The 24742-nt window shown below is 44.0% G+C and overlaps 2 protein-coding genes across 3 annotated transcripts in view; one reads left to right on the forward strand and one right to left on the reverse strand.

Annotated features, from left to right (window-relative positions):
- HAT1 (histone acetyltransferase 1) overlaps positions 1-9977 on the reverse strand; it is a 79879-nt gene extending 69902 nt beyond the window's left edge. The window contains exons 1-2 of one of the 2 annotated variants that reach the window (XM_002712286.5): positions 9729-9977; positions 6123-6227 (exon numbers count right to left, since the gene is read on the reverse strand). In XM_002712286.5, coding sequence (XP_002712332.4) covers positions 6123-6227; positions 9729-9834 — 211 coding nt within the window. In that variant the 5' untranslated portion in view covers positions 9835-9977. Of the gene's footprint in view, positions 1-6122; positions 6228-9032; positions 9164-9728 lie in introns of those variants that run through there. The other variant, XM_017342928.3, reaches the window with a different exon arrangement.
- Positions 9978-11009: 1032 nt separating this feature from the next.
- SLC25A12 (solute carrier family 25 member 12) overlaps positions 11010-24742 on the forward strand; it is a 123894-nt gene continuing 110161 nt past the window's right edge. The window contains exon 1 of the mRNA XM_070070695.1: positions 11010-11112. The gene's annotated coding sequence lies outside the window, so the exon portion shown is untranslated. The remainder of the gene's footprint in view (positions 11113-24742) is intronic.

Below are 24742 nucleotides of genomic sequence, written 5' to 3' on the forward strand. Positions count from 1 at the left end.
GGTGCTTGGGCCCTGCACCCCATGGGAGACCAGGAAAAGCACCTGGCTCCTGGCTCCTGGCTCCTGCCATCGGATCAGCGCGGTGCGCCGGCCGCAGCGCGCTGGCCGCGGCGGCCATTGGAGGGTGAACCAACGGCAAAAGGAAGACCTTTCTCTCTGTCTGTCTCTCTCTCTCACTGTCCACTCTGCCTGTCAAAAAAAAAAAAAAAAAAGAAGGATGCAACTAGGCCGGCGCCGCGGCTCAACAGGCTAATCCTCCACCTAGCAGTGCCGGCACACCTGGTTCTAGTCCCAAACAGGACACCGGATCCTGTCCCGGTTGCCCCTCTTCCAGGCCAGCTCTCTGCTGTGGCCAGGGAGTGCAGTGGAGGATGACCCAAGTGCTTGGGCCCTACACCCCATGGGAGACCAGGAGAAGCACCTGGCTCCTGCCTTCGGATCAGCGCGGTGCACCGGCCACAGCGTGCCGGCCACAGCGGCCATTGGAGGGTGAACCAACAGCAAAGGAAGACCTTTCTCTCTGTCTGTCTCTCTCACTGTCCACTCTGCCTGTAAAAAAAAAAAAAAAAAAAAATAGAAACAGAAGCCAGCTTGAATCGGTCCCCTATTGGCTAAATTAGGAACAATTTGAGCACCAAAAACTGATAGTAAAAGGTGATAAATCATTGAATAAAATAAATAATTAAAGGAATTGGAAGGTAGATGAAAAATTGTTAGGGTACAATGAGATCTGTGATATCCCTATCAAAGTCATATAACCTAAAATAAACCATAACTAAACATCAGACAAATTGAAATTGAGGAATATTCTACAAAATAACTGGCTTGAACTCCGAAAAAGTATCAAGGTCATTAAAGTCAAGAACAGACTGCTAACCTTTCCAATCTCAAGAACACAAGAGAAACACGGTAACTAAACACAAGCCTTGATTCTAACCTGGAAGTAACCAAGGGCTAGAAAGTGAGACAAATGGGAAGTTACTGACTAATGGGTACAAGAATTTCTATTTGGGCTGATGAGAAAAAAGTTGGAAATAGTGGCGACAACTCCACACTGGGAATGAATGTCATCTAACTGTACATTTTTAAATGGGTAAAAAGTGGGCAGACATGTGCCGCAGCAGTTAACACAGTGTTTGGGATGCTCACATTCAAAATTGGAGCCCCTGGGCTTGAGTTCTAGCTCTGTCTTCAATTACAGTTTCCTGCTCATGCATATGTTGGGAGGCAGCAGCTAATGGCTCAAGTACCTGGGTCAATACCACCTACATTGAGTTCTGGGTTCCTAGCTTCAGCCTGGCCCAGTCCTGGGTAACCACAAACTTTTGGGAAGTGAACCAGCAGATGAAGTTCTTTCTCTGTTTCCCTGCCTTTCAAACTAAAAATAATGTATTTTTAATTTTAAAAAAATCCTCAGAGTCAGCACTACAGCATAGTGGGTAAAACCACAATGCTGGCATCCCAGTGTCCTGGCTGCTCACTTCCAATCCAGCTCCCTGGTTGGCCTGGGAAAAGCAGCAGAAGATGGCCCAAGTGTTTGGGCCCTGCCACCCATGTGGAAGAACCAGATGAAGTTCCTGGCTTCAGCCTATTCCAGCCATCTGGGGAGTGAACCGGCAGATGGAAGAACTCTCCTCCTCTCTCAGTAACTCTGACTTTCAAATAAATAAAAAAAACTTCTAGAAAAAAATTCATCTGGTTAAAAACTTTTAACTTTTAAAACAAAATCACCACAGTCAAAAGACATTTTTTCTTAAAATATAAAGGGTCCATGAAGTTTTTATTTTTTAAGATTCATTTTATTTATTTGAAAGGCAGTTAAGGGGCCGGCACTGTGGCGCAGCAGGTAAAACTGCCGCCTACAATGCCAGCATCCCATATGGGCACCAGTTCGAGTCCCAGCTGCTCCACTTCCGATCTAGCTCTCTGCTATGGCCTGGGAAATCAGTAAAAGACGGCCTAACTCCTTGGGCCCCTGCACCCGCATGGGAGACCCAGAAGAAGCTCCTGGATCCTGGCTTCGGATCAGCGCAGCTCCGGCCGTTGCAGTCATTCAGGGAGTGAACCAGCAGATAGAAGAGCTTGCTCTCGCTCTCTCTCTCTCTGCCCCTCCTCTCTCTGTGTAACTTTGATTTTCAAGTAAATAAATAAATCTTAAAAAGGGGGGGGGGGGGCTGGCATTGTGGCACAGCAGGTTAACGGCCTGGCCTGAAGCACTGGCATCCCATATGGGCGCCGGTTCTAGTCCCGGCTGCTCCACTTCCCATCCAGCTCTCTGCTATGGCCTGGGAAATCAGTAGAAGATGGCCCAAGTCCCTGGGCCCCTACACCCATGTGGGAAACCCAGAAGAGGATCCTGGATCCTGGCTTTGGATCAGTGCAGCTCCTAGCCATTGTGGCCAATTGGGGAATGAACCAGCGGATGGAAGACCTCTCTCTCTCTCTGCCTCTCCTCCTCTCCCTATGTAACTGTGACTTTCAAATAAGTAAATAAATCTTGAAGGAAGGAAGGAAGGAAGGAAGGAAGGAGGGAGGGAGGGAGGGAGGGAGGGAGGGAAGGAAGGAAGGAAGGAAGGAGAAGGAAGAAGGAAGAAGGAAGAGGAGGAGCTGGGACTATAACCGGCACACAGGGATGGTGGCACTGGAGGCAGAGGCCTAGCCCACTATTTTCTTTTTTTTAAAATGTATTTATTTATTGGAAAGGCAGAGCTGCAGAGGCAGAGAAAGAGACAGGTCTTCCATATGCTAGTTCACTCCCCAAATGGCCACAATCAACAGAGCTAGGTGGATCCAAAGCCAGGAGCCAGGAGCTTCTTCTGGGTCTCCCACATGGGTGCAGGGGCCCAAGCACTTGTGCCATCTTCTACAGCTTTCCCAGGCCATCAGCAGGGAGCTGGATTGGAAGTGGAGCTGCCAAGATTCGAAACAGTGCATATACAGGATGCCAGTGTTGCAGGCGGATGTTTACACCACAGCTCAGCCCCATATTTTTTTAAATGTTTATTTTCATTGACTTGAGATTGAGAAAAAGAAGGGGGGGGAGGAGAGGGGGTGGGAGAGGGAGGGAGGGAGGGAGGGTGGGAGAAAGGGAGAGAGATGGATATATCTTCCATCCTGTGACTCCCCAAAACCTAAAACAACTGAGTCTGGGATTCAGGCCAAACTCAGGAGCCCAGAACTCTACCCAAATCTCCCAAATAGGTGGCAGAGTCCCAAGCACTTAAGTCATCTTCTGCTGCCTCCCAGGATGCAAAAGTAGGAACCTGGATAAGAAGCAGAGTAGCCAGGACTCAAATTGGCACTCTAATAAAGAATATAGGCACCCAAGGCCGGCACCACAGCTCAATAGGCTAATCCTCCACCTGTGGCGCCAGCATCCCGGGTTCTAGTCCCAGTTGGGGCGCCGCATTCTGTCCCGGTTGCTCCTCTTCCAGTCCAGCTCTCTGCTGTGGCCCGGGAAGGCAGTGGAGGATGGCCCAAGTCCTTGGGCCCTGCACCCGCAAGGGAGCCTGTTAAGTAGGCTCTTTTGTCATTCAGCTCCTGGCTTCAGATCAGCGCAGAGCGCCAGCTGCAATGCGCCAGCTGCAATGCGCCGGCTGCAGTGCGCCGGCCACGGTGGCCATTGGAGGGTGAACCAACGGCAAAGGAAGACCTTTCTCTCTGTCTCTCTCTCACTGTCTAACTCTGCCTGTCAAAAAATAAAAATAGGCCGGCGCCGCGGCTCACTAGGTTAATCCTCCGCCTTGCGGCGCCGGCACACCGGGTTCTAGTCCCGGTTGGGGCGCCAGATCCTGTCCCGGTTGCCCCTCTTCCAGGCCAGCTCTCTGCTGTGGCCAGGGAGTGCAGTGGAGGATGGCCCAGGTGCTTGGGCCCTGCACCCCATGGGAGACCAGGAAAAGCACCTGGCTCCTGGCTCCTGCCATCGGATCAGCGCGGTGCGCCGGCCGCAGCGCGCCGGCCGCGGCGGCCATTGGAGGGTGAACCAACAGCAAAGAAAGACCTTTCTCTCTGTCTCTCTCTCTCACTGTCCACTCTGCCTGTCAAAAATAAATAAATAAATAAATAAAAATAAAAATGAAAAAAAAAAAAAAGAGTATAGGCACCCAAAGCTACAGCTCAACCTGCTACACTACAACATCCACCCCTTAATCCACTTTATAGATGAAGAAACTATAGAAAGAAATGGAATCAGGATTCATGAGTCTATATTATATTCTTTTTTCACTTATTTTACATGTACAATTTTAGTAAATTTAGAGTTGTATTACAATCTAATTTAAAACATTTCCATCACCCCAAACAGAAACCTGATACACATTTACACTTACTCTCTGTTCCTACCTCCAGTCCCAGTCAACTACTAATCTGCTTTGTCTCTACGGACTTGTCTTTTCTGAACATTTCATACAAATAGACTTATAGGATAAACAGAATTTGTCTGGCTTATTCCACTTAGAATAACATTTTTGAGAGATGTTTATAACACGTATCAAAACTTCATTCCTTATTATTGTTAAACAGTATTCCATCATATATAGACCACATTTTGTTTATCCTTTTACCAGCAAAAGTTCATATAAAGTTGCTTGCATTTTTTGGCTATTGTGAATAATGTTCCTATGTATGAAAATTCATGTATGAATATTATTGTGGATATATATTTTCATTCCTCTTGGGTAGATACATACTTAGGAGCAGAACTGCTAGGTAATAGAGTTAATTTATGTTTACTTTTTAAAGATTTATTTTTTTGGAGGCTGGCGCTGTGGCACAGTAGGTTAAAGCCCTGGCCTGAAGCACCAGCATCCCATATGGGCACCGGTTCTAGCCCCAGGCTACTCCTCTTCTGATCCAGCTCTCTGCTATGGCCTGGGATAGCAGAAGAAGATGGCCCAAGTCCTTGGGCCCCTACACCCAAGTGGGAGACCCAGAAGAAGCTCCTGGCTTCAGATTGGCACAGCTCCGGCCATTTTGGCCATCTGAGGAGTGAACCAGCTAATGGAAGACCTCTATGTCTCTATCTCTCTCTGTAACTCTGTCATTCAAATAAAATAAATCTTAAAAAAAAAAAAAAAGATTACTTTCTTTGAAAGGCAGAGTTAGAGACAGAGAAAAGGAAACACAGAGAGAAATCTTCCATTTGCTGGTTCACTCCTCAAATAGCTGCAACAGCTGGGACTGCGCCAGGCTAAAGCCAGGAACCAGGAGCTTTTTCGGGTCTCCCATGTGGGTGGCAGCGGTCCAAGGATGTGGGAAATTCTCTGCTGCTTTCCCAGGAGCATTAGCAGAGAGCTGGATTGGAAGTGGAGCAGCTAGGACTTGAACCAGCACCAATATGGGATGCCAGCACTGCAGGCAGCCGCTTAACCTACTGTACCAGAGCCCCAGTCCATTTAACTTTTAAAGAAAATGTCAAATCATTTCAAAGTAATTATATCATTTTACATTCACATCAAATATTCCAAAAAATACAGTTTTTCCCCACACCTTCACTAATACTTGTCTATTACTTTTATAGACCAAATAGGCAAATATTAAGTTGTTAAGACCACATGGCACTGGCGCTGTGACGCAGCGGGTTAAAGCCCTTGCCTGAAGTGCCGGCATCCCATATGGGCGCCAGTTCTAGTCCCGGCTGCTCCTCTTCCAATCCAGCTCTCTGCTATGGTCTAGTATAGCAGTGGAAGATGATCCAAGTCCTTGGGTCCCTGCACCCATGTGAGAGACCCAGAAGAAACTCCTGGCTCCCAATTTCGGATCAGCGCAGCTCCGGCCCTCTGCAGCCGTCTGGGGAGTGAATGAGCAGATGGAAGACCTCTCTCTGTCTCTACCTCTCTCTGTAACTCTGTCTTTCAAATAAATAAAATAAATCTTAAAAAAAGAAAAGACCACATATATCTGTTACTTTAGGCCATATTGTCCTTCGTATATGTAAAACTCCGCCATCTCTCAAACATTAACTCATGACATAAACCAAGACTGAATAAAACGTGAATGTGCTCATTAAATGAAAACCATATATTTACATGAATTGCTCTTACATAACTCTAGTTCAAATTTAAAAAGGCATACACACTATATATACATATGCACATAATATCACTTAGAAATGGCACACATACCTAATTTTAGTTCAATTGCTGTATTGGTATTACATTTGTACTCTGCCAGTTTCTTCTCCACTGCGCTCTTGTATTCTACCAAAAATTTCTCCATAGCACCAAATCCTTAAAAAAAAAAAAAAGTTTTTTTAAAAGATGTACTTGGAAGTGATTTACATAGTCAACATACCAATAGGGTTCTTATTATAAGTAGAAAAAGGATAAGATGTTAACAGCTCACAAAAGTATAGGTTATTCTGTACATATTCCTCAATAAGTGTACCCCCCAGTATTATAAAAAAGAAAATCACTTTGGAAACACAGGCTAATGAACTAGGCACACTTTACATGAATAAGCCTAAAAATTGGCATGACATATTACTGACACTTTTGAACACTTAATACTTATACAGGGGCCGGTGCTGTGGCTTAACAGGTAAAGCTGCTGCCTCCAGTGCTGGCATCCCATATGGGCGCTGGTTCCAGTCCTGGCTGCTCCACTTCCAATCCAACTCTCTGCTATGGCCTGGGAAAGCAGAAGATGGACCAAGTCCTTGGGTCCCTGCACCTACGTGGGAGACCCAAAGAAGCTCCCAGCTCCAGGCTTCAGATTGATGCAGCTCCAGCTACTGAGGCCAGTTGGGGAGCCAATCAGCGGATGGAAGATCTCCCTCTCACTCTCTCTCTGCCTTTCCTTCTCTATCTGTGTAACTCTTTAAAACAAATAAATCAATCTCTAAAAAAAAGACCAGCGCCCCGGCTCACTTGGCTAATCCTCCGCCTGCGGCATCCTGGGTTCTAGTCCCGGTTGGGGCACTGGATTCTGTCCCGGTTGCTCCTCTTCCAGGCCAGCTCTCTGCTGTGGCCTGAGAAGGCAGTGGAGGATGGCCCAGGTCCTTGGGCCCTGCACCTGCATGGCAGACCAGGAGAAGCACCTGGCTCCTGGCTTCGGATCAGCACAGCACGCTGGCTGTAACAGCCACTTGGGGGAGGGAACCAATGGAAAAAGGAAGACCTTTGTGTCTCTCTCTCTCTCTCTCACTGTCTAACTCTGCCTGTCCAAAAAAAAAAAAAAAAAAAAAAAAAAAAACAACCTTATACATGGGGCAAGCACTGTGGTGTAACGGGTAAAGCCGCCTCCGCCTAGATGCCGGTTCAAGTCCCGGCTGCTCCACTTCCAATCCAGCTCTCTGCTGTGGACTGGGAAAGCACTTGGAGGATGGCCCAGGTCCTTGGGCCCCTGCACCCATGTTGGAGATCCAGAGGAAGCTCCTGGCTTCGGATCCATGCAGCTCCGGCCATTTGGGGAGGGAACCAAAAAATGGAAGACCTCTCTCTCTAACTCTGTCTTTCAAATAATAAACAAATAAATCTTAAAAAAAAAAACTTATACGAATTACTTGTTAGATTTTATATCTAAATAAGTAGCCTTTTCAAAAAGAAATATAATACTAAAGGACATCCCTACTTCATTATCAAATATAAGAAACAAAGTAAGAATGTCAAGATAATTAAGATAGTACTTCACACCTATAACTAGAAAAATTCTACCCACAGGGCTCCAGATCAACTACTAAAAAAGTAGCATAACACATGGATTACTTCGAGAAGGATATACAAATTACTGGTAACCAAGGTTATCCCTGGAATAACAGAAAAGGAATAGGGACAAGGAAAGGAAGGAAATAAAATCCTTCTTCTTTATTAAACTTTTTTTACTTTGTGTGTATAGCCATAACTGGGCCACAGGAATGACCAAATGGTTTTACTACAAAGTAGTTACCCAACAATACACACAAAAATAAACAAAGAGGGCAAAAACTATTATCTTTTTTTTTTTTTTGACAGGCAGAGTGGACAGTGAGAGAGAGAGACCGAGAGGAAGGTCTTCCTTTGCCGTTGGTTCACCCTCCAATGGCCGGCGCGCTGCGGCTGGCGCACCGCGCTGATCCGATGGCAGGAGCCAGGAGCCAGGTGCTTCTTCCTGGTCTCCCATGGGGTGCAGGGCCCAAGCACCTGGGCCATCCTCCACTGCACTCCCTGGCCACAGCAGAGAGCTGGCCTGGAAGAGGGGCAACCGGGACAGAATCCGGCGCCCCGACCGGGACTAGAACCCGGTGTGCCGGCGCCGCTAGGCGGAGGATTAGCCTAGTGAGCCGCGGCGCCGGCCTAAAAACTATTATCAAGAGAAACTTTCAGGCAAAGATGACAATAACTCTTTTGACAAAATGAAAATAAAAATCATCCGAAAATTCAGGAAATATAAGTGATGAGCACAAAACAGGGGTACAATAACATGCCAGGAACTTTCAAAATGGTTAAACACACATCACAAAAAATGGGAAAGACTTAAGACAATACAGATTAATGGAGTCAGAATTCCTGGATTCAAATCCAGACTCCACCATTATTTACTAGCTCTGTGAAACAGAGCACATTGCTTAACTTCTATGGCCCCAATCTATAAAACTGAAATTACTCTACCCACTAACATTTCTGTATAACCAAAGCAACAAAATGTAACATATGAAATCATGTATTAGCTTAATTTTCACAACTTTATAAGTAGGTATCGTATCACCTTGCTTCATATTCAAAATCGCAGGCTTAGAAAGAGATTTGGTTGAAATCATCGAACTACTAAGTGGTGGAGCTGAGATTCAAATTTAGATGTAATCCTTAAATTATGTACACCCTATACAGTACATATTACCCCATTTTTCTGTGCTACCAGTGTGCCCTAAGATCTTACAGTCTTGTGGAACCAATCTTCCTTAAACATCTGGAGAGTTCTCACTATATCTTGTCTATCCAATATCCATGAACCTGTAGCGAGACAACTACCAGGGCACTAGGGAAAAATGATAAATGAAACAGAAACCGCCCGTGACTTCAAAAGCTATGTAACTGGGAAAAAAGGACTATACTCACACCAAAACAGCCGTCATCCACGTACAACGGGCAGTTATAAGCTATGAAACATTATAAGCTGAGGGGACTCCATAAGGAGAGCAAAGTGCAAGAGAGGAGAATTAGACTACGGTGTTAACAGTCCTACGCTAAAAGAGAAGTTTAGATGAAGGCACAGTGCCTCTCTCAATGACATCTACATACGATGCCGGGAGTATTAAAGCGTGAGGGACTAAGGAGACATGAAGAAGTGACTCAAGGCCCGAGAAGCAGCAGTGCGCTAGCTCAGAAGTGGGCTGCAGTGGGGAATGGGCAGAGCCCGAGAGAGGAGGAGCTGAGCGCTAAAATCAGCTGGCGAGCCCAAGACCAGACGTGTGCAAGGCAGCAGTGGGCAAAAGCAAAGGGAAAAGAAACAAGCCCCGGGACACCCGGCACTTTACTAGCCACAGCCGTGGCACTTTCCACGGCTTCTTCGGTCCTCGGCGGGCGCCAGGGCGTTCGCAAACGGCGCAGCAGCGCGAGCAGTTGGGGGCGGGGGCGCGGACCGCGGCCGACAACAAGCTCCGCGGAGAATTCCGCGCCTCTCGGCCAAAGCAGGCCTTCTGGAACCCAGGCTAGAGCCCCAAAGTTCCAGGCGGGCACTGTCACCGTGGTCTCGGCGTTCTTCCCCCAGTCTGTCCACCTCCTCCCCTTGGTAAACTTTTCCCGGGAACTTACCCGCCATTTCCGAGCTGCGAGCAACGGCGGCTGAGGGAGGACGAATCAACCCGCGCGCTCCCGGGCCGGAAGTGACCTCACTGCCTGACGCATTTCCCCCGCCCATCCTCAGCGTGACGCTAGCCAATGAAAGGAAGAGCGTGGAGGCGCCCAGAGGCGGAAGCGCCTTAAGAGGCGGGGGCTAACGCGCCGAAGAATGCGCGGCCTGTTGCCTAGCCACCGCCAGTGCCGTCAGCCGCGTTGAAGGCCTGAGGTGAAGGAGGAGGCCGCGGCTGGAACCTTCTCTGTTGAGAAGCATGCCAGCTGGAAGAGAGTTTCTTTGGAGTTGATTTCAGTAATACGGACACCACACCCTTCCCTCTCCGCACAAGTGATGTTTTGGAGACTGAAAATTTTATAGCCACATCGGTAGCGCTTAGTTTTTACCTATGTGAAATGTAGGGGTTGAGTTTTCTGAAATAGAATTTTCACTTCCTATTTTCCTTGTTTCTGCTTTTTCCGGGAATACTTTTTAAAGAATGATTTATTCATTTGAGAAACAGTTAAGAGAGAGAGGAAGAGACCGAAAGATATTATTTCCGCTGGTTCGCTCCCAAAATGGCCGCAAGAGCTGAAGCTGGGCTTGTGGGAAGCCACAAGCTTCTTGGGGTCTCCCACGTGGGTGCAGGGGCCCACTTGGGCCATCTTCCGCTGCTTTCCCAGGCAGATTTGCAGAGAGCTGGACGGGAAGAAGAGCCGCTGGACTCCAACCGATGCCCTTTTGGGATGCCTGTGCTACAGGCAGAAACTTAACTATACCACAATGCCCAACCCCCACCCCCAAATACTTCACAGTTTTTCCTTTCATGTTTTTAACGCTATACAGTGTAATGTGTAGGCACTCTGCTTTCATTCTTAAGGTTACCAGGCAACCATTCAGCACTGAAATCATTACCTAATAATATCTCCTGTGGCCTGACCTAGCCTTCCAGGTCTCCAGTGCTGCTGACTTGAACAATGTCACAAATGCTACTTGATTTTGGTGATAGGCCCTATTAGTATTTAGCAGCTGTTGAAGCCCTTGGATACGATAAGTCACGTTTTAAGCATCCACAAATACTCCCACAGTATTTATATACCAGAATATCTTGTCACAACAAATATTTGTCAAGAGGTCTTAGATGATACATACTAGAACTAAAATGGACACTGAGGATGATTGTCTGGAACTAATGCCCACTGTCATTTTACAGATGAGGAACCCAAAGCCCAGAAAAGACAAATCGCTCACATTTACCTTAGTATACACCCCCATGAAAGAGCTCAGTTCTCCAAGCAATTCAGTCCAGTACTGATTCGTTTGACTACGTAGAGATGACCCTCCTGAAGATAAAGCTCAAAAAAGGTATTCGAAATGCCCACTTTTTCTTGAAGCCTTAATGATATGCAAGAAATTAGTTATAATGTTAATACAGAAAACTGAAAAAAAATCGATGATACTAAAAACACTAAGTTAAAAAAAGAATCTTTTTAAATCATTTGTTTCAAAATGGCAAGACGCAAGACTCTTCATTTTCTTCCAATATCACCTTATCTGTAGCTCAAGAATTCATGTCTTAACTGTTACAAATAAAAAGATTAGTCCTGTGACATTTTGTTTACTTAAAAGGAAGAAATATGATGAAACCTACTGATATATTGTGTGATATTTAATGTCATCTACCTGCATAGTTAGTTTTATATTCACATATAATTTTTAAATGTCACAGAAAACATGTTTATGTAGAGTTTACCTAAAATATAAAATAATGACTTTCAGAAAGGCAAGTAAAATTACCAAAGAGGAAAAAAAAGCATTCCCTTTTTTTTTATAGGGTTTTCCCCCTTAATTAATTCTCGTATTTTACCCTGCTCTACAGGGTATTTAAGAAAGTGACCATTACAACCAGGTAATTTGTAAATTTCTACAAAAGGAATTTGCTTTCACAATATATATGGAAGAGGCAACATAGTCTTGTGGAAAATCAGTTCCCTGACAGTTCTACTACTTCATAGTTGTTTAGTCTTGTTTCATCTATTAAGTAGGATAATAATATCTTTCCACTCACAACACTGAGTTGTTGTGAAGGGTAGATGGAATAATACTTATGAAATAGCTTTGTAAACTGTAAACTTTTTTGTAAGAATAAGATGATATTGCTTTGGGGTTTTTTTTGTTGTTTTTTTTTTTTTGACAGGCAGAGTGGACAGTGAGAGAGAAACAGAGAGAAAGGTCTTCCTTTGCCGTTGGTTCACCCTCCAATGGCCGCCGCAGCTGGCGCACCGCGCTGATCCGATGGCAGGAGCCAGGTGCTTCTCCTGGTCTCCCATGGGGTGCAGGGCCCAAGCACTTGGGCCATCCTTCACTGCACTCCCTGGGGTGCAGGGCCCAAGCACTTGGGCCATCCTTCACTGCACTCCCTGGCCACAGCAGAGAGCTGGCCTGGAAGAGGGGCAACCGGGATAGAATCCGGCGCCCCGACCGGGACTAGAACCCGGTGTGCCGGCGCCGCAAGGTGGAGGATTAGCCTAGTGAGCCGCAGCGCCGGCCGATATTGCTTTCAACATTTATTGTCATATGAGAGGTCTGGTAAAGGGATTCTCACCAGAGAAAAGGGCCATGTTATACTATGAGGAATGACCTAGCAACATTATGGATGGTGCAGCCTTAAGTGCATCTTGGTAGCTTTGGGATCCGCAAGGAGGGAAGGCCTATACTTCCGGGAATGGAAAGTCCCTACTTATACTTTTGGGGAAGAAAAGTCCTTGTCAAGGTCCCTGCAGGTGCCTAAAGGTCAACCAGTGAGGATCAGACCCGCCTCAACCTTTTAACCCCCATGCCCTGAATCTATAAAAGGAGCTCTCCCAATCTCTGACATGAACTTCCCCGGCCCCTGCTCTGTTGCTCTGTTGGGATCCAGAAACCTCACCCAGGAGCGGAACCCCAATAAAAGCCTGTGAATTAATTGATTCGTCTGCCTGGGAAGATTTGTTACGCGCCAGGCACCTTGCACATCTAAACTGGTACGTTTTATCACCCTCTCTCTTTAAAAAAAAAAAAAATTTAGTTTATTTGAAGGACAGAGTTACAGAGAGAGGTAGAGACAGAGAGAGGTCTTCCATCCATTGGTTCACTCCCCAAATTAGCCAGAACAGCCGGAGCTGCGCCACAATGCCGACCCCTCTCTTCTTCTTCTCCTCCCCCTCCCCCTCCTCCTTCTAGATTTATTTATTTGAGACCGTTGCTGTGGGGCAGTGCATTAACGCCCTGGCCTGAAGCGCCACCATCCCATAGGGGCGCCAGTTCGAGACCCGGCTGCTCCACTTCCTGTCCAGCTCTCTGCTATGGCCCAAGAAAGCAGTAGAAGATAGCCCAAGTACTTGGGCCCCTGAACCCACCTGGGAGACCTGGAGGAAGCTCCTGGCTCCTGGCTTCAGATCGGTACAGCTCCAGCTGTTGAGGCAAACTGGGGAGTAAACCAGCAGATGGAAGACCTCTCTCTCTCTCTCTCTCTCTTTCTGCCTCTCCTGTCTCTCTGTAACTCTGACTTTCAAATAAATAAGTAAATCTTTAAAAAAAGATTTATTGTTTAATTGAAAGAGTTACACAGAAAGAGAAAGAGAGGCAGAGAGAAAGAGGTCTTCCATGCACTTGTTTACTCCCCAGTTGGCCACAAGGGCCAGAGCTGTGCAGATCCGAAGCCAGGAGCCAGGAGCTTCCTCTGGGTCTTCCATTCAGGTGCAGGGGCCCAAGGACTTGGGCCATCTTCTGCTGCTTTCTCAGGCCATAGCAGAGAGCTGGATCGGAAGTGGAGCAGACGGGACTTGAACTAGTGCCCATATGGGATGCCAGCATGGCAGGAGGCTGCTTTACCCACTAAGCCACAGTGCCAGCCCCATTATCATGCTCTCTTGAACCCTCCAGAAAATTTTTTTACCTGCTATAAAAAAATACAGTTATCAGAACGTAGATGTAGGAAAAATAAGCTCTAAAAGAAAAATGCAGGTATTTAGTATGTCTTTATTTCAAAATATATATCTCTCCACAGACAAATAACAGCTAGGTAACTTATTTGTTTAACTTATAATGTTGTTATAATGAGGGTAGAATTATGAGTTTCAGGTTACAGAACAATTATCCAGAAATCTCCATCCAGCTAGAAAACAAAAAAAAGATATAAAGTCATCCAGAAAACTGTAGTAACCCACATGAGAACTCCAATTTGAGTTCCAGGATCCTGGCTTTCACCTGTGTCGCTCCCCCTCTTCATGGAGGAACGACACAGGACCCTGCGCTGTTCTTTCGTCTGCTCGGCCCTCCCCGGGTTTGCTGCTGGTTCTTCCCGGGTTGGCTACTGTCCCTTCCACCTCCGTGGAAGGGCAGTTCCCCCTGCCACATTCCCCACTTCCGCAGGGGAGCGGCACACCGCCGGCCGGCTCTCTCGGGGGCTGCACAGGTGTTCCCCTTAGATGTTCCCCTTAGATGTTCCTGGTGCATGCCGTCTCTCTCCTCCTTTATAGTCCTCCTCCGCCAATCCCAACTCGGCTGCCCACACGCCGAGTACGCTGCTCTCCTCCAATCAGGAGCAGGTCCTGCTGTTTATTGGTTGAACTGGAGGCAGCTGTGTAGAAGCTGTTTTCTTCTCTCCCAGCGCCATATTGTGGGAGAGCAGATGCATAGAATAAGTCTTAATTCCAGTAACTTAGTCCAGTCCGGATTGCTCCCCACAACCTGCCCCAACCCTGACTGGTGTAGGCATTTAGAGAGTGAACAGCAGTTAGAAGATCTCTTACAGGCTGTCTCTCACTCTTGCTCTCTGCCTTTCAAATAAATAAAAATATATGTACAGTTTGTGTTAAGTATATTCACAGTGTTGTAAAATCTATCATTTTTTAAAATTGTAATATCTTTTTTTAAAGATTTTATTTATTTATTTATTTGACAGGTAGAGTTACAGACAGTGAGAGAGAAACAGAGAGGTCTTCCCTCCGTTGGTTCACTCCCCAGATGGCTGCATCTGCCAGAGCTGCACCAATCTGAAGCTAGGAGCCAGGTGCTTCTTCCTGGTCTCCCATGCGGGTGCAGGGGCCCAAGTGCCTGGGCCATCCTCTACTGCTTTCCCAGGCCATAGCAGAGAGCTGGACTGGAAGAGGAGCAACCTGTACTAGAACCGGTGCCCATATAGGATGCCGGCACCGAAGGCAGATTAACCTAGTGCGCCACGGTGCCTGCCTCAAAAATCTATCATTTTAATTGATTGTTTTTTAGCCAACTCATTTATAACCTATTTACACACATGATTATGAACAGCAAGACTTTTAACCTCCCTTGAAGTGGAAGCCTGAATTAACAAGTTTTTATGCAAACTTCATAATGTTATATTAGTTCAGTGCGTAGTTTATAAACCTGTTCCTTAGAAGAGTCATAATATAAAATAAAATTCAGTTTTATGGTAGAATCAGTATTCTGAGGGAATATATAAAGTTGTCACTGAGATAAACCAACGAGTCATTGTTCAATACAGTGTAAAGTAAAAGGATTCTGAAAATTTTCTGGGGGTAAGTTTAATGGCATTAATCTCATCAACCCAGGGCTTTCAGAGAATCTCTTTGCCAGTCTCTTGATGAGCTAAGAGGAAAGAAGGGTCAGGCCTTCTGGCACCATATAATACAAAGAGAACCTGCTTCATAAGGTAAGAAGGGTGAGTCTGTAGAGTTAGTATGCATTTAAAGTATAAAAGCCTTGTTTTTTCATCTCTGCAAAATAAAATGTATTGTATATGAGGAAGACAGTGTTACTAGAGATATGGCTTTATTTTAAAATATAGTGTAAGAGAAACCAGACACTTAGAATCAGGAATTCTAGAGCAAACTTTGGGTCATATCTCCTTATAAGTATATATACATATTTATACTACTGTTAATTTATGTATTAAATAGTAATATTGTTAACTTTTTATATTTTTAAACTAAAGATGTTGAATACTTAGTTTTAATCCTTTCTACCCCAGTAGATTCCTGTGTACCTCTGAAGGTCCCTGACTTAATCTCACATTTTTACTTTATATTACTGAGTTAATAGAGCTAATACTAAGGTCCAAATCTCTCAAATTGGCCCTGTGTTTTTCTAATATTTCTCCATTTTCTTGTTGAAGAAAGGGTTAATTTCCTTCATGAAATACTCAGGGAGTCACTATGTTTGGCACATGATTGACACCTATTAAATGTTTGCTTAATGACTTGTTTGTGATACCTAGAATTTTCCGCTTGGTTCTTGAGATCAGAAACTGCTCAGTTTCTCTGCATTAAAACATTCTTGAGTATGTTTAGCTCATTACTGCCAACATGTGTATGACAGGTCTTTCTCTTACTAATTCAACTCTGAATGTCACTAGATAATAGCTTTGGCTTAGGGTGTGTAAGCAATACAATTTCCAGAAGGTCCTCTTTTGCCAGAACAAATTTTATGCTGGTATAATGTATAAGATTTTCATGGGAGTGTTCTTCCAGGCAAGCCCAGATTTATGAATAATCTTAGATTCCCCCAAGTTTAACTCAAATTATGTTCTAGCTTTCCAGTGTAGCTCTAAGGAATGCCAGCTTTCCCCATCAGGAGCTTACCCTTCTCTCCACCTCCTTCTCTATCCTTAAATCAATTAACCATCCAAACATTCATATTAAACATCAGCTACCATTTCCCCATGCCAGATTTATATTTGGAATACATTTTTGGAGTAAGGGTGAGGTTTACAGGTATTGTGGATATAATATTTTTCCTTTCCTCCCTAAATTTTCCCCCCAAAAAACAGGAATAAATCCATGATGTTCCATGCAGCAGCTCCATACTTCACCCCAAGTGAGAATTGCATATTCTTCCCTTATTTCTGTCCAGAAATAAGGCTTCATCAAGGCCTGTTGTATCCAGGGCCTGCTGTGTTCACTCACCAAGATAGAACGGCTGGTCAGGGGAGAATTGCACCCTTTTCTGATCTGTTCACCTGGGGATAATTGTGAATCACCACCTTTTCTACCCTTTTTTGCTTGTTTTGTTTTAAGATTTATTTATTTATTTATTTGAGAGGTACAGTTAGAGAGAGAGGGAGAGACAGAGAGAAAAGTCTTCCATCTGCTGGTTCATTCCCCAAACAGCTGAAATAGCCAGAGCTGGGCCAATCCGAAGCCTGGAGCCAGGAACTTCTTCCAGGTCTCCCACATGGTGCAGGAGCCCAAGCACTTGGACCATCTTCCACTGCTTTCCCAGGCCATAGCAGAGAGCTGGATTGGAAGAGGAGTAGCCAGGACTCAAACTGGCACCCATATGGGATGCCAGCATTGCAGGCAGAGGCTCAGCCTAATGTGCCAGAGTTGACCCCTAAAAAAAATTATCAAAGAGGAGTGGGCACTTGGCTAGCAGGTAAGATACCTGTTGGGAAGCCCACATATCAGAATGTCTGAGTTCAAGTCTTGGCTTCATTCTTTTTCTTTTTTCCTTTTTTTTTTTTTTTTTTTTTTTTGACAGGCAGAGTTAGACAGTGAGAGAGAGAGAGAAGTCTTCCTTCCATTGGTTCACCCCCCAAATGGCCGCTATGGCCAGCGAGCTGCACTGATCCGAAGCCAGGAGCCAGGTGCTTCCTCTTGGTTTCCTATGCGGGTGCAGGGGCCCAAGCACGTGGGCCATCCTCCACTGCCCTCCTGGGCCACAGCAGAGAGCTGGATTGGAAGAGAAGCACCCGGGACAGAACCGGCGCCCCAACCGGTACTAGAACCCGGAGTGCCGGTGCCGCAGGATTAGCCTAGTAAGCCACGGCGCCGGCGATTGGCTTCATTCTTGATTCCAGCTTCCTGCTATTGCTCACTGGTACAGGTGGAGAGTGATAGCTTAAGTGGCTGAGTGCCTGCCACCTCCATGAGAGAACTACATAAGAGTTCTGGGCTCCTTGCTTCAGCCTGACTCAGCACTGGCTGTTGTGTGCATATAGGGAGTGACCAGCAGATGGGAGCTCTTGTGTGTGTGTGTTGAGTCTGTCTGGCTTTGTCTCTTTCTGTCCTTCTGCCTCTCACATAAATAAAAATAAATTTTTAAAAAATTAACAGATAATTCCTGTAAAACATTGTAACACTTTGTTTTAGGTAAGCTTTGTTAACCCATAATCACAAGACCAGGTAGAAATTTTCTTGAAAAACTGTGGCTGCTCTTGTACATTGTCCTTGGACATGTAGAAGTCCTGCTGAGCTAAATTGCATGTTTCTTTCATTTGGTAAAGACTTTTGCTATTTTTTCCTTTGTAAGTGGACTTTAAAGTTCTTTTGTTCTCATATTTTGAAGTCCACATTGTTCTTTTGAGTAAAAAGCACAGAAGGACTGCAGCAGGGAGATGACAGATGTGCAATTCATTCGAATAGTATCAATATGATTTAACTATATTAAGTTTTGCTTTGCTTTCAATTAAAGGATATAAATTAGATTCTATGTTTATATATCAAATGGCAATTTTATTTACTACTATAAGATTTAATTGTATAGAAGCCTATATCGAACCACAAATGTAAATTGCCTTATTATCTGTTTTACATTAGCACACTTTATTTATTAAAGGTAGACAAATACTTACCTAAATCATTATGTGACATATAAGAACAATAGCTGTGATTTGAAAGGGTTATTCTTTGATGGCATTTTATTTTTATGCTATCTTGTTCATAGATACAAAAGTACTTCAAAATGTTCGTGGGAAATGGAATTAAAAGATAATATACATTTTCCATGCATGTTTCAAAGACCCCCTTTTTTCCCATTGGAGTCATATGAGGCTGAAATTTTTGAAAAATGATAACCATAAACTTTTTATTTAGTACCAGTCTGGAGGTAAGAGGGCATTTCTAGGCATGAAATAAATATACCACAAGTAGTTCCAGGAGATTCTTACTTCACTCTCCAGTGCCTTAAAATACTCCAGTGTGAGAGGAAGACTTCATAAATTAGAGTCGTCATACAAATATTACCAACAATGCTATAGAAATTGGAGTTACAGATAGAATAGGCTACAGTAGATGATTTCACATCAGGTGGGCCAAAGGAATCTTCACTGGAGGGCTCAAAGACATGTTCTCTGAAATATCGCCAATATTAACAATTATATGTATGGGCTCCCTGCAAACTGGAATGATTGCACATAATGGGAAAAGTCAAGCATAGTACTCAATTTTTAATGGAAAAGGGAGGAACAGAGGGATCACACTCTGTTTAGCTTGATTCTTTGAAATACTATGGTGTTAATCCTTGAAAAACAACCCCCCCTTAAAAAACCCTACAATTTATAGGTCCAAAGAGGATAGCCATGAATCCATCGGATAACCAAGTAACCATCATCCAAATGTGGTTTGTGAAAAACAATCATGCTATAAATTTACATTATATCTTAAACAAATAACAAAAAGAAGTGTAATAGTAGGTCTGGTGAGATGTATGATTGTCTGGCCTCTGTGCAAAATTGTGATTTTGAAGAAAATTCTGCTCCAGACTTAGTCTAATATATTTGAATTACTCATACAATTGTGCTTACCACATACATACATTTTCAAGTTCTGATTCATTCACTTGACATTATATAATTACTATGTACAGTTCTCATATTCATGTGACCAGATTACTAACCATAAGATGTTTTCTGTGGTCATTGCTCCCTCAATACTGTGTTGGATAACCTTTCCCTCCAGGCACATTCTGTAAGTTTTTGGTCTTTTTTAAGTTATTCAGATTCTATCCTGAGCAGGTTTAAAACTTGGAAGTTTTTTTTTTTTTTTAAAGATTTATTTATTTAAAAGGCAGCGTTACAGAGAGGCAGAGGCAAAGAGAGAGAGAGAGAGAGAGAGAGAGAGAGAGAGAGATCTTCCATCTGCTGGTTCACTCCCCAGATGGCCACAATGGTCGGAGCTGTGCTGATCCGAAGCCAGGGGCTTCCTCCGGGTCTCCCATGGGGGTGTAAGGGCCCAAGGACCTGGGTCACCTTCTACTGATTTCCCAGGCCATAGTAGAGAACTGGATCAGAAGTGCAACAGCCAGGACTAGAACCGGCACCCATATGGGATGCTGGTACTGCAGGCAGGGGCTTCACCCGCTACGCCACAGTGCTGGCCCCAAAACTTGGGAGTGTCAGCAGGGAGCTGGATTGGAAGTGGAGCAGCTAAGACTTGAACCAGCGTCCATATGGGATGCCGGCAATGTAGACGATGGCTTTACCCACTATGTCACAGCTTTAGCCCCTCATAGAGGACACTTTAAAACTGAAAATTCAGCTTTTTACAATTTTTAATTTTAAGGGGAGAGAGACAGATTTCCATATGCTGGTTCACTTCCCAAATGCCTACATCTATGGTCGAGCCAGGCTGAAGCCATGAGGCATGACCTCAACCTGGGTCTGTCAAGTGGGTGAAAAGGACCCAAGTAGTTGAGCCAACAACATCTGCTGCTTCTCATGGTGTACACTAGTGCGAAGCTGGGATTAGAACAGAGCCAGGACTGGAACCCAGGCACCCTGATACAGGATGTAGGCATCCCAAGTGGTGTCTTAACTGCTGTGCCAAAAACCTGCCCTGAAATTCATCTTTTAAATAAGAAAATACTCTTACATTATTTTTTCCCTATAATTTTAAATTTTTATTTCCCTGAACTCTCATAGAAGTTAACGGAATTCCTAGATTAGCTCTCTGTGTTTAAATATTTTTCCTCCTTTTTTTCATATATTACACTACTTCCTGAGCTGTTTTTCACAACATTTTTATTACAATCCTTTCCTGACCCTTTAATTACCATTCACTAGTTGTAGAACTTTAGTAAAATTGCTTAATCTGCTTAATTTCTCAGTCTCAGTTTTCTCATCTTTGAGATGGAGATAATACTATTAAATAACGCTAACTCAGGGTTATTTAGAGGAAAACGTCATAAAAAGTGCTTAAAATAGTATCTGTCACACAGTAAATCTTTATAATTATTCGTTATTATTGGTTGTTCATCAGTATTTTATGAATGTGCTTAGCTTATGTGATATTTGGGCCATTTAAAGGATGATTTCTTTCTTTTTCTTTTTTTTCTTTTTTCTTTTTTTCTTGACAGGCAGAGTTAGACAGTGAGAGAGAGAGACAGAGAGAAAGGTCCTCCTTTCATTGGTTCACCCCCGATATGGAAGCCAGGAGCCAGGTGCTTCCTCCTGGTCTCCCATACAGGTTCAGGGCCCAAGGACCTGGCCATCCTCCACTGCACTCCCAGGCCACAGCAGAGAGCTGGACTGGAAGAGGAGCAACCAGGATAGAACTGGCTCCCCAACTGGGACTAGAACCAGGGGTGCCAGCGCCACAGGTGGAGGATTAGCCTAGTGAGCCGTGGCGCCACACAGAAATCTTTATTTTTAAAAGTGGAAGTGACAGAGGTGGGGGGATGATTCATGAAGATGTGCTGTTTGTGAAACATTTTTACTGACCACTGCTATGTGGCTGGCCTTGTGCTAATTCCTGGAGATTCAGAGTTTTTTTATTTTTTTATTTATTTTATTTAAAAAAATTTTTTTCCAATTCTTGTATTTGAGCATGTACTGTGGTCTAGAATCTATGAGTTCACAGTCTATTGTAGTATTTTAAAATATGTTATGACCCAGTAATGGGCCATGGTATCAGTTTAATATGTTAAAACCAGAATTAGGGAAGAAAAAAGAAAGAAAGAAATAGAATAATACAGAATAGTAAATACCAGAGTATTTACTCTTACTATATTGTATATAGTAAGAGTTAGTATTGCTCTGTGAAATTTTGATTTCTATGTGTACTGTGGTAGTAAAAAAAAATTTTTTTTTTCCAGATAGGTCTGGGTCTGTAAGGTTTGAAAGCCACAAGTAGAAAAGACGACAGGGAGCAGGCGCTGTGGCATAGTGGGTAAAGCCACTGCCTGGGTGCCAGCATCCCATATGGGCGCCGGTTTGAGACCCAGCTGCTCCACTTCCAATACAGCTCTCTTCTATGGCCTGGAAAAGCAATAGAAGTGGCCCAGGTTCATGGGCCCCTGCACCCACATGGGAGACCTGGAAAAGGCTCCTGGCTCCTGGCTTCAGATTGGTGCAGCTCTGGCCATGTGGCCAACTGGGGAGTGAACAGCAGATGGAAGACCCCTCTCTCTTTCTCTCTCTCTCTCTGCCTCTGCCTCTCTGTAACTCTGCCTTTCAAATAAATAAATAAATCTTTTTTTTTTTAAAGATGATAACCAAAGAGGTAATTATAATGCAGTATGATATACACTGTGCATATGGCACAGTGAGAGCTCAAAGGGGGGGCCTCCCCCAGATGGGGAAAGGACCCCAGGGACAGTTTTCAGGAGGAGGAGCTTCTTAGGTTGATTCTGAAACAATAGACAATGGAGTAGATGTAGAGTAAAATGTTCCCAGCAAAAGATATGGCAAAAAGTTCAAAATCCTTTTCACTAAAGGAGCAAGTACAGGGGCCAGTGCTGTGGTACAGTAGGTTAACGCCCTGGTTTGAAGTGCCATCATCCCATATGGGTGGCGGTTCTAGTCCTCGCTGCTCCATTTCTGACCCAGCTCTCTTCTATGACTTGGGAAAGCAGTAGAAGATGGCCCAAGTCCTTGGGCCCCTGTACCCATGTGGGAGACCCAAAAGAAGCTCCTGGCTTCGGATTGGTGCAGCTCCAGCCATTGCAGCCATTTGGGGAGTGAACCACAGGATGGAAGACCTCTCTCTCTCTCTGCCTCTCCTCTCTCTGTGTAACTCTGACTTTCAAATAAAAAATGAATAAAATCTTTAAAAAAAGGAGCAAGTATAAAAGTAGGAAGATATAAGCTATAATAAGCCAGATCAGTGTGCTCCCATCTTACCACATGAAGGAGTTTGGATTTTATATTGAAGTCAGTAGAAAGCCAGAGAAAGATGGGGAAATGACAGAACTCAATTTCTGTTTTACATCAAACACTTGACAGCACTGTGAAGAATAGATTTGAGGGCAGTGACAGGAGGCAAAGAAAACTGGAGACCAGGAGAGCAATTAGGATGCATAATGAAGACTATTAAAATCAAGAGATTTTAAAAGCACTGAAGGGAATGGAAAACGCAGGACTGTGTGGCCACGTGGGTGTGAGGGGCAAGGAAGAGTCGGAGACCCAGATTTCTGATTCAAGCGACAAGGACAATGTTAATAGTCTTCACTTAGGAAGTACAAGGGGTTTTATGGCTACTGGTAGAGTAACCAGCTAGGAAAGGATCAAGAAACATTTAAGTAATAGCAATATAGCTAACACCAGGCATCAAGATAAGTGTTAGGACTGAGGTGTGAACACAGGAGGAAAAATATGGTAGTAAGACATTCTCTGGACGTAACACAGAGAAATGCTAAATTCCAGAAGTGGTGAATTGATCCGTGTAGCCTGTGTACCGAACTACTTGAACTGATTTTTTGGGTCTAAATCTCTATTGCATAAATTTACTATTCAGTTAGGCATCTTAGTATATACATTGTTACTTTAATAGATTTAGATTATTATTTTTTCTTCGTATTTCCTTCTTACAGATAAACTATGTCTCAGAGATGGGTTAGAACTTTAGAGCCATAAACAATTCTATAAAGTGAAATACCGTACATTCCATGTAAAGATTTCTAGTACATTTGTGCAAAGAGGGATTTGTCTCATCCATTGAGCAGCTGTTTCTCTGTGATCCATTCCCCCCTTATTACCACTGTTTATGCCTCGGGTTACTTAACTTAGCTGCTGCTGTCTGGTAGAACCCTGAACTTACTGTCTTTGATGCAATGATGCTGCTGCTACTGCCACATGGATCTCAGTGAGGGGTTTATCACTGAAGAAAGCTACATTCCCCATTACTCTGGCTTAATTGTTTTCCAAGTCATCAACACAAAACTAGGTCACAGATAAAGTTGTATTGAATGGTTGGGGATGATTGGAGAAATTATAACTGCTGATTACCTATTATTTCCCCGTCTTCACCCTGAGAACCAGCCAGGCAAGCCCATCCACTCAGGGTGACGCAAGAGCACAGTAACAGGAGAGTGAGCAAATACTATTTCTGGGACTGCTTTTCAAATGGTGGTAGGGATAATATAGGCAAAAACATGGTTATCTGTTATTCCATGACTTGCTACTTGCACTGGCTTGAATTAGAGTCAGGGAAGAAGCCACAAGTCAGTGTTACCCAGTGTTTCCTCTGAAGAGCACACTACAGTTGTCCATTTCTATGGCATTTTGGGAGAAATATGTTTAAGCCTTTTGCCTGTTTTTTATTATGTATTTTTTAAAAAGATTTATTTTTTGAGAAGCAGAGAGAGAAAGAGAGAGAGAGAGAGAGAAACAGAGATTTTTCCATCTTCTAGTTAACTCCTCAAATGGCCATGATGTCAAGGGCGAGGCAAAACCTAAGCCAGGAACCCAGAACTCCATCTGAGTCTCCCATGTAGGTGGCAGGGGACCAAGTATTTTGACTGTCTTTTGCTGGCTTCCTAGGTGGGTTAACAGGGAGCTGGATCAGAAGCAGCAGATAGGACTGGAACTGGCAATCCTATATGGGAAGCTGGCACTGCAGTTGGTGGCTTAACCTGTTGTGCCACAACATTAGCCCCTGCGTATTTCTTAATTGGGTTATTGTATTTTTTTGCTGTTGACTTGTATGACTTCTTTATAAATCTTTGATATTAACTCCTGATCTGATATGTGGTTTGCAAATATTTTTCCCTACCCTAGACAGGCTTTTAATTTTGTTGATTACTTCCTTTACTATATAGAAGCTTTTTAGTTTGATGTAGTCCTATTTATTTACTTATTTATTTATTTTTGCTTTTGTAGCCTGTGCTTTTGGTGCAATAGTCAAAAACTGTTGCCAAGGCTAATGTCAAGGGGCTTTTCCCCTGTGTTAATCATCTGGGAATTTTATGGTTTCAGGTGTTACATTTAGATTTCTGACTCACTTTGAGTCAATTTGTGTTT

Source organism: Oryctolagus cuniculus, chromosome 3 (assembly GCF_964237555.1).
Source record: "Oryctolagus cuniculus chromosome 3, mOryCun1.1, whole genome shotgun sequence".
Classification (NCBI taxonomy): domain Eukaryota; kingdom Metazoa; phylum Chordata; class Mammalia; order Lagomorpha; family Leporidae; genus Oryctolagus; species Oryctolagus cuniculus.